Below are 10,652 nucleotides of genomic sequence, written 5' to 3' on the forward strand. Positions count from 1 at the left end.
CGTTTCTTTCATGTTAAACAAAGCTTTATTTTATACACATGCCTAATTTTATTTTGCAGCCTTGCCAGTATCTGGGTGTTCCTGATACCTTGATAAATGAAGGTTGACTGGTAAGCTGTCATGCTCAATGACTCAATGACGTGGCAAGACATTGCTTATCCAGACATATTGATCAAATCACCATGTAGCATTAGACCAAGTGTTGTTTCTAAATAACCAACCTGTTAACAGCCAACTGCCTGAACTCAGACTTGGCTCAGATTTAGTTAGAGATGACGTGTTCACTGATGCTGCTATACCATATCACTGTACTCCTGCAGTCATCCACTGAAACTATAAGCTGGTATGTGTGTTTGTGTGGTCAAAGAAAGTAAGGAAAATCAACTGTGACCTTTGCTCAGTTGCACAGTTCCCCCTAGCAGCACCAACATAATTCCTCTTTGCTTCGCCATGTTTGCAGTTGTGAACGGATGAGCGCTCTGTGCTCCAGTTGGATAACATTTGGAAAATTTTGTGAGATTTGTCATGTAAGGCAAAATCAATCTAACATGCTATTCTTTCTGTTGGGACACTTGTGAGGCGTCACAGATGTAGTGTCAGTTGTCATCCACTATGGTATACTACACTGGATAAAACAATCAGCTGTCGGACCTGATGCCCATTTTCACCGACATCTGTTGGGTCAGGCTGTTTTCATGGTGATATCATGCAGTCTGAACCTGGCATAAAAGCATAAATACATGAAGTTGTTCCAAATGGCCACATTTGTAGGCAGGGATATCGACGCACTCTTTTCAGAGAGTAACTCTATGAAGGCATTAGTGTTGCACTCATTTGTACACAAAAAGTAACCACACACCTGGCCAATCATTGTGTAAAGTAGCCATAAATATTGGTTTTGGGAAGTAGCGAGAAATGTTTGACACAGCCCAACCAATTTTGATGTTGGACAAGTGTGATGAGTGATGCTTTTTCATTACCTGCCCTGCACTTCCTTTGAAGCACGTATGGTTCAAATGTCCATACCATCATCATCAAGTCATATCCTCAACTCTATGTTTGGCTGGTCCAACTATAAACATTTTGTTTATTTTGACATTTCAGTGGTTCTGCTGAGGGTGAGGGAATTTATTTTCAATGTGAGAATAACTACAACACACAGTTAACAGAAGACACTTACATATTGAATGTTACACCACAACAGCAGTATATTACCAGGAGTCACATTGCTAACTAGACATTTCCTCAGCATCTGAGTGAAAAAACCCTGCACTAGGTAGTTATTATCTATTTGCACCATTTTATCACTAGAAGGCTAAAGCTGAGTTGATGAACATAAGTAAAGTAACTTGCAAACTTGTGTAATGAGTAATTGATTGGTGTTTTCAAGTCACTTACTCAACACCGCTTATCAGATGATCTAAAAGTGTCTGAATCTCCCGGCCCCAACATTTATCTGATCACAACAATGTCTGGCAGATGTGCAAGGGTGTAACGTTTTTCATTGTTTGAACATCTCTCAAGCTCTATTTTTTCTTCCTTCACACAACTACTTGCATCACTTGCTGTGTATAAGGGAGTGGAAAACCATGAATGCCTTCATGGAGACTGTCTAAAAGTGTGGGCAATATTCCCATTTGAATGATTATTGCATCCTGTCCCGCTATGACCACAGGCTTTTCAAGTGCAGCTATTCAGAGTAGGCAGAAACACTTCTGCCTTTATTCGTGGTTGGATGACATGTCATACAAACAACTTCATTCCAAACATAAAAGCTTAAGGAATCAGTGATCCAACACATTATAAATATACATCCCCTGAAACAAAATAACAGATTATCACCATCATGGGGTCTTACATTTGCATTCATCTTACATTTACTCACAAGGTAACTGTCAATTATTACCTGTAGCAGAGCTGCAAAATCAGAAACGAAAGACATATTAGGATTCTTGATTGGGTCTTCTTTAATTATTGCTTTTCCTTCCATGCTATATATTATATTATACTTCATTTTCAGTAAAAAGCATCCTACAGTGCATCTAAAATTCATCCTCTCATTTCCAAATGAAAACATTCATTCAGCTATACAGTATATCTGACTTTTGCCCTGTTCATGCATGACAGACTGTTGTGAAATGTTTTATTCTCCTCATTGTTAATTCCATCTTCCCTCCCTCCCTCCCTCCCCTACACCCTCTTCTTTTCCCATCACCCTCAGTGGCAATAGAAGCCCACCATGTTGTTGTGTGGTGGTGTTTACTGCCTGGCAGCAGTGAGTTCCTCCTTTGTCTTTAGTCAGGAAGTAAAGGAGGGCATTGAGCCATGCGTTAAATGATGCTAAAGGCCTTGTAATCTTATAGCACATGGAGACCATGGTCATGGTGTGACAGGGGACTCCCTTGGTCACTTTCAGTAGGAGGAAAATGGTTCTAGTTACATGAAAGGGGAAGAAGCACAGAGCAAACAGAAGGGTGATGGTGATGATGGTCTTGATAGATTTACGTCTGCGGTTGGCATAGGGGGAGTGGCTGCCAAGGAAAATGGAAATCCCTTCATCTCTTCTCCGTGACATTCCGTTGCTTCCTCTTCTTCCTCTTCCAGCTATTGCAGGGCTACTTTCCTGTCTTCCTTCATGTTCCTTTTGCCTCTGCGGGACTCTGCGGGATGAGGGCTGAGAATGCAGACTTCTAAATATGGTCAGAACAACATGAGAGTAACACCAAGCAATGATGGAAAAAGGTACAAAAAAGCCCAGCAAATGGAGTATGATGCCATAGGGTATGTAATCTGGAAACTCTTTATCTATGGCATCATCCCAACAGTTCTGGTACTCCTCACTGACTGCTCCCAAGCTACCATAGCTGGCATTATCATTTATCAATGATGCCTCATGGCTTGGGTTGTCAGTACTTCTTGCAGTGCCACTAAGCCCTGCCAATCTTGTCATGTGACCAGTCTGAGCAAACCGGAAGATTGGGCAGGTTAAAGTAAACACTACAATCCAAACTACAACACAAGTGCACTTGACAGCCTTCTTGGTTTCCAGTGTGATGACTTTCATCGGGTGGCAGATACCGAGGTATCTGTGAACAGAGATACAAGTGAGGAAGAAAATGGAGCAGTAGAGGTTAAAGTAGAAGAGAAAACGGACCAGACGGCACATGAAGTCCCCAAAAATCCAGCGGTCACGCATGATGTAACTAGCCACAAGGAATGGCAGTGACAGGCCGTACATGAAGTCTGTAGAGGCTAGGTTCACCATATAGATCAGCGAAGCATTCCAGCGCTTGGTCCGGCAGAAGGAGCGGTAGAGGATGACAGAGTTAAGGGAAATGCTGAAGATAAATGTGAAAGAGTAACAGATTGGGAGGAAGATGTACTTATAGGACTCATCTATGCTGCAAGATGGAGATGGAGGGGTGGCGGAGGGAGAAGGCAAGTAGGAGTTGGGGAAGTCCTGGAGTACTGAGACACTGATGTTGGAAGATACTCCACCTCTAGATGACATTGTGAGGGATTAAGTGATTTTCATGAGAAAGAGAAATTGGACGAGGCTATGGCTTGTATGTTTGGGATTCTGTCATTCTTCTTCTCTGTCATCCTTGTATTCTGTACCTTTTCATGGTAATTTTGTATGATCCTGTACAGTCGATTCAGATGAGTAGGTCTTTACCTAGAGATAAAAAGACAAATTAGTCATCCGTCAATAAGTCATTTAGGATCTCATCTGACTATATCTCAGTTTAACAGTGTAATTGGTAGTATTTTACTGCCTTTTGTGCCTTTACGCACAAAATTACCATATCCTCCTGACTACCAGGAGTTCAAATTTGTCCTCTGTGGAGGACATTTGTGAACCTGATTATCAATAGAGAACATTTAAGGCTTTTCAATGATACCAAATGTGACGGTTTCTCTTTCTCATTAAGGAAAATGGCGTCCATCAGTGCAAGCACATTTTAATCTGCTTCTACATCAACAGTGGTTGGTGCAGCAACGTGACAGTGATCCAGCAGCACTGTTCTCCTGACCTGGAATCTTTTATCATTAACTAGCCTTTTTATTCACCCCGTGAGTTTGCTTCATTCATTCTGGTCAGCGTTTACATCCTGCCGCAGGCCAATGTGCAGGACGCACAGCACATGTTCGCCAACCAGATACTGTGTGTGGAGTGGACCAACCCGGACTCTTTAGTTATTGTCCTTGGTGACTTTAACAAAGGTAACCTCACTCACAAACTCCCTAAATACAGACAGTTTATTACATGCCCGACCAGAGAGGAGAATATTCTGGATCACTGTTACACCACAGTCAGGGATGCTTATCACGCCGTCCCCCACACTGCACTCGGCCACTCTGACCACCTCATGGTCCACCTGATTCCTACGTACAGGCAGAGACTAATGCTCTGCAAACCCGTAGTGAGGACATCAAGGAAGTGGACCAGTGAGGCTGTGGAGGATCTCCAGGCATGTTTGGACTCTACTGACTGGGATGTGTTCAGGACTGCTACCAACACTCTGGATGAGTACACGGAGGCTGTGACGTCCTACATCAGCTTCTGCAAGGACTGCTGTGTTCTATCACACATCGGGGGGAGTAACAACAATGACAAACCCTGGTTCACAGCCAAACTCAGACAGCTAAGGTTGGCAAAGGAAGAGGCCTTCAGGAGTGGGGACAAAGACAGATTCAAAGAGGCGAAGTACAAGATTAGCAAGGCGGTGAAAGAGGCTAAACGACTGCAGTCTGAGAAGCTCCAACACCAGTTCTCAGCTAACAACTGTCTGGAAGGGGCTCAGGCAGATCACCAACTATAAGCCTAAAGCCCCCCACTCCATCAACGATCGACGCCCAACCAACGACCTGAATGAATTCTACTGCCACTTTGAAAGACAAAGGGACAGTCTAGCAACCATCCCCCACAACACCTCCCAACAGCTGCAGCTCCAGTCACCTCCACCAACGCCCACCTTAAAGGACCTCAAAGACCTCCCTAGGGGTGTATTCTTTCTCCTCTGCTCTTCTCCCTGTATACGAACAGCTGCACCTCCCGTCACCAGTCCATCAAGCTCCTGAAGTTTGCAGATTACACCACCTTCATTGGACTCATCTCTGAAGGCGACGAGTCCGCCTACAGGTGGGAGGTTGACCATCTGGTGACCTGGTGCAACCACAACAACCTAGAGCTCAATGCTCTAAAGACAGTGGAGATGGTTGTGGACTACAGGAAGAACTCAGCCTCACCTGCCCCCATCACCCTCTGTGACTCCACTATTGACACTGTGGAGTCTTTCCACTTCCTGGGAACTATCAAGTGGGAGCCGAACATCAGCTCCCTCATCAAGAAAGCACAGTAGAGGATGTACTTCCTACGGCAACTGAAGAAATTCAATCTGCCAACGACAATGATGGTGCACTTCTACACAGCCATCATTGAGTCCATCCTCACCTCCTCCATCACCATCTGCTACCACCAAGGACAAAGGCAGATTGCAGCGTGTCATTCGGTCTGCAGAGAAGGTGATTGACCACACTCTCCTGTCTCTTCAGGACCTGTACACCTCCAGGACTCTGAGGCACGCAGGAAAGATTGTGGCTGATCCCTCCCACCCTGGACACAAACTCTTTGAGACACTCCCTGTCAGCCTTATCAACAAGGCCCGTAACCCCCCCGACACTCTTCACACTCCACCTCTGCCTCTACATTGCCATAACTCTATGCATTACATTAACGCTCAGCTTAGATTTCTTTCTGAAAAAACTGACTGTGGGTAGTGAGAGGTAGTGTTTCACCTCACCTCTCCCTCCTCTTTAGCTGTTGATTATCCTCCCACTCTTTGACTGTTGACTAGGGCCTTTGCACAATCTGTTTGACCTCCTGTTATATGCTGCTGATTCTTAGTGCTTGTTTGCCTTCCTGTGTACAAGGGTATGCTGCTGATTCAGTTCTTCTTCTCACCCCATTAATTCAGCAATAAGTAACTACATTTCCCTTAGGTGTCTCCATGCACCCCTCTGTACATTGGTCTTGCTCCTACTTGACTGACTATATACTGTAACTTGCTATCATCACAATTCTAAAATGTGGTCTATTTTTATGTCACATATAAGTGGACTACAGCACCATTAAAATCAAGACTTTTCAACCAAACAGGATTCACTCAGGCAATATTCTAGCTCTCAGTTGAAAGCCTCATCATCAGCTGTACCCCTGGATATTAAGGGTACACATCTGCACTGGCAGGTGCAACTGTGTGCTTGTGTAAGTGATTAGTGAGCTATCTGCAGGTTATAACACCATTTCACTGTAGTTCAACTAAATAATGTTTCAGCCAGTAACATTATTAACAGTACACCACAAATGTAAAAGGTCTACACCTTAAACACGATAGTACAACAGTCTCACCAGTGTGCTTTTTAACAATTAGGTCTCAGAGCTAAAACCAAGAATGACATTTTAGAACAGCTTTCTGGTGTCTAAATGATTCAGCTGTTAATGGCTAATGAAAGAGCCCCTGTAATTGAGGTAAACCATTCAGACAATCATTTGCATCAGGTAGTGTAATAACCCTTTAAATGACCAGTATCTTTGCAAGTTTCAACTCTGTAACTAAAAATGTTGACAACCTTTGAATCCATGATACACATTTAAGATTTTTGGATGAAAATCAGCTAGCAGACTCAAGCAGTTGCTTGAGTTCTGTAATCTGTTGCAATAAACAAATCTGCGACAGTTGTTGTAAGTTTTACATTATATGTAGTCAGAATAAAGATTGATTCGAAAAGTCTGCACTGCATTAACTCAGTTAACTGAGTTACTCAGTTAACTTAACAAAAATGAATGTGCAATGACTTAGTGTTCACTGTGATGTATTATACACCTCAAGCAAGTTTCAAGAGTCTCCTTATAGAGTTTAACATTGTAGAGAAATGAATGGAACCCAACAGATGTTTTGCATGTGTGAGCATATAAACTAATAACAACTGAACAATGAACAAAAATTAACGAATGACATATTCATTACATTACAGCTAATAACATATTTAGTGATGGTGCTGTGTTTTAGAAATGTGAACATTTTTTCTTCCATTCCAAGCCTCCAGCTTTCTTTTTATACAATATGACAATATGTTAGGATAGCACAGTGACAGGACAGGTTCTGAAGTGAAAGCACAGTTTTATGATTACAGCATGAATATGTCTGAATTTCACAATTAAATACTCTGCTGTAGAAAACACCTGATTTAGACTGATAGAGACAACTTTAAATTTGACTTTGAATTAAATTATTAATTAACTATTATTATTATTAACACAAATATGCATCACTCTGTGCAACAATTTTGTTTTCACCTTGGAGAAACTACTAATCTACTTTCACAGCGCTATTTTCTGAGTATGAAGTTTAGAAGATGAGAAACATGGTTTCATTTATTCATGTAAAGATTTATCCAGGAGAGATCTTGCTGGGAACTGGATTTCATGTAAACATGATGCTTAAGAAAACATGCTAATGTTCAAATCCAATTCTAACCAAGTTAAGTGTATGTACATGCACTGATTGACGCAAATAACAACAGACTTATTAACACTGTGATAGAACATACACCTCAAGCATGTTTCAAGAGTCTGCTAATAGATATTTATACCATACAGAAATAAATGGAAATCAAAAGCTGCCTCAAATGTTAGGAACACATTTACTACAAATCACATAGTTACATCACAAGTTGTCAGCATGTAAAGTATATTAGTATGTAGTTGTTCTTAAGCATTTAGCTCAATGCTTGACTTCCTCTCTGCAGTTCAGTGTGATAGGTTGGTCAATTGAAGCAAAATGCCCTTTGAGAACAGAAGTGTTTGAGAGTAGGTAAGAGTAGTTAGTGATTTAGGTTCAACATAGAGGTTAGCATGACATTCGCTTGGATTCTATAGGTGATCAAACACTTCTGCTGCTGGGGAAATGCACTAGCTGTGACCAAAAGAAAAAAATAGAAAATTAGATAGAACCTTTTTCTTAAAATTAACTATTCAATTCAAGTTTAAGACATTTTGTGATTTTTCAGGCCTGATATTTGTCAAACTCAAATGAGGACTTTTTGGGGCATACAGACACCCGATTTTCACTACATCAAAGTCACACTTACTGTTTTGTTAAATATCCTGTCACTACATGTGCATATTCTTTTCTGGACTGGATGAAGGCCAAATCAAAACAGATTGTTTTCTGGGACCAGGTAATAGCTTTTGAGAAAATCAAAGATACACAAACTCTGAATTCATATTCAGTCTCATTAAGGAATGTTCCAGGGCAGTTTTTCTAGGTACTTTATGTTAGATACAAAAGGAATTCTTGAATTGATGCTTAAAAATGAATGGTTTGACTACTTCAACAAACAATGTGGACTAAAAATAACCAATGTGAAGTCTAGAGAGATGCATAGGAGTTTAGTGTTTGTGTAGAGAGAACTGCATCAATCTCATAAATACCTCCATCACTACAATCTGCTGTTATACAAAGTGCTTACCTGTACCAGAGATGACTTGTACTCCATATGGCTCCTGTTCTATCTGTTGCCCATGGGATTAATCAAAAGAAAATCTGAAAACTTTAACTTCCATGCAGCTGTATGACAACATCTTGAAAATACAGCTTTCCCTGGTTATTTAAAAAGCTTAGCAAAATCAGCTTTAACCAGTGATCAGTGTGGTAGCAATTTCGGTGACTAATGACCTTGACAGTTGGATGTCTTCTGCTTTCACCTTTTTCTACTGCTTCTCTCAACAGTCTGACCGGTTTCTATGGTAATTCAGTACCTCCCTCTGTCCCTCATTGTGTGTCATCCAATTCTTCTTCCTGTTTTGCCTTTATGCGTGTGTGTGTGTGTGTGTGTGTGTGTGTGTGTGTGTGTGTGTGTGTGTGTGTGTGAGAGAGAGAGAGAGAGAAAGAGAGAGAGAGAGAGACTTGGCATTTATCACGTTGTGGGGACAAAAACTGTTTACACAGTCACATTGTGGGGACTCAACTGCCTAAAATTTTAGGGTGAAGACTGAGGATAGGGTTACGGGTTAGGTAAGGTTAGGTTAGGTACAGGGTTTGGAACAGGCAAATAGTGGTTTTGGTTAGGGTTAGGGTAAGGCTCCACAAGTGATAAAAACACAACATGTGTGTGTGTGTGTGTGTGTGTGTGTGTGTGTGTGTGTGTGTGTGTGTGTGTGTGTGTGTGTGTGAGAGAGAGAGGGAGAGAGACTCCCTCTCTTTTCACCTGCTGAGCTGGATGATGGAGGCTGGTCAGTCTGAGAACAAATGAACTCAGACAAATGAATGGATCTCACCAAAGCATGTACATTTATGTATTTCTGAGGCAGTTTATTGACTATATTCAGTCCCTGTACACTACAGTGATTCTCAATCCCCAACCCTCCAACCAAAACTTATTTGTTGTGAGCAAGTTCATTCTAGCTCTGGAGAAAACTACTAAGTGGTCCTTGAGTAAATATTATTCAAACTACTCGCCCAGGAGTTGTCATGGAGACAAATAAAATGTCATTATCCCAATATAAAGTGTGCACGGTTTTATGTTCTTAATTTTATAGGCTGTTGTTTCTGGCACAAGACACCAGGTTTTAAGCTCTGTCTGTAGCTCTCTTGCTGCCCAAACAAAGCCCCTCTACTGAACAAATACACAGTCGCTGCATCTTTAACTCGGACATTGTCTGTAATCAGGCTGTTTTCCACTTTCAAGCTTTGAGACAAAAGACACAAATTGTGTTTGACCGTAGTTGGCGGAGGCACCTATTAAGTTCTCATCTCAGATGATGTCATACCCTGAAGTGAAATCAGATATATGGCTATCCTTCATACCATACATACATACCAGTTTCCATGCCCAGTACGGTTTGAGACAGCTGTTCCAAAAGATCATACAGTTAACTATCAAAATGTGCATTAATACTTTCTGTAAATTAAAGTTCAGACCTCTGTGATGAGCAGAAGAGAGAGTAAGAAAACTGTGTGCAGCATCAACCCAGTATTACATCAGAATGTGTGATAGCTATGTTGGTCCTTGGTGCATATGTCTTTTTGGCCTATTCTTTCCTGTTGGCCTGTGTCCACATCAAGTGACTGTCAAGTTTCTTTCTGTGAAACAAACAAACAAACAAACAAACAAACAAACAAACAAACAAACAAACAAACAAACAAACAAACAAAGCACACATTCCTGTTACTGACAGTGGAAAATGCAATATTTTCAGATCATTTCTTCATTAAAATGTGTTTTGACAACAAGTATATGCCTTTCATTCGTTATCTCCATTCAGTGAATGTGTATGATCTTTGGTTCGTTATTATGAAGATTCTTTCAGGTCTCACCAGAAAATTGTTGAAATGCAACATTTTTTGTTGTTGCTGTGGTGGTTGATGGAGTCTGCTATCACTAAAACCACGTAGCTTGCATGTTTGAATCATCCTCTTCGTGCAATTAATCTCATGCAAATGTTTGATGATGTTCATTCAGTGAAAAAACATAGATTATTGAGCAACAGATTACATGGACGTGATGCATCCAACTACTGTTATTGATAGTGTGTTGTAGTTGGGCTAATTTCCAATCAAATTGCTGCAACCCTAACCCTTACCTGC

At 41.2% G+C, this 10,652-nt stretch overlaps 1 protein-coding gene across 1 annotated transcript; it reads right to left on the reverse strand.

Moving 5' to 3' along the window:
• Positions 1–2,158: 2,158 nt before the first annotated feature.
• Positions 2,159–3,511, reverse strand: LOC139351651 (P2Y purinoceptor 3). Its single transcript, XM_070993635.1, has one exon. It carries the CDS (start codon positions 3,509–3,511, stop codon positions 2,159–2,161), a length of 1,353 nt encoding a protein of 450 aa, XP_070849736.1.
• Positions 3,512–10,652: the final 7,141 nt, after the last annotated feature.

This window comes from Chaetodon trifascialis, chromosome 23, assembly GCF_039877785.1.
Source record: "Chaetodon trifascialis isolate fChaTrf1 chromosome 23, fChaTrf1.hap1, whole genome shotgun sequence".
In the NCBI taxonomy this organism is placed as follows: Eukaryota; Metazoa; Chordata; class Actinopteri; order Chaetodontiformes; family Chaetodontidae; genus Chaetodon; species Chaetodon trifascialis.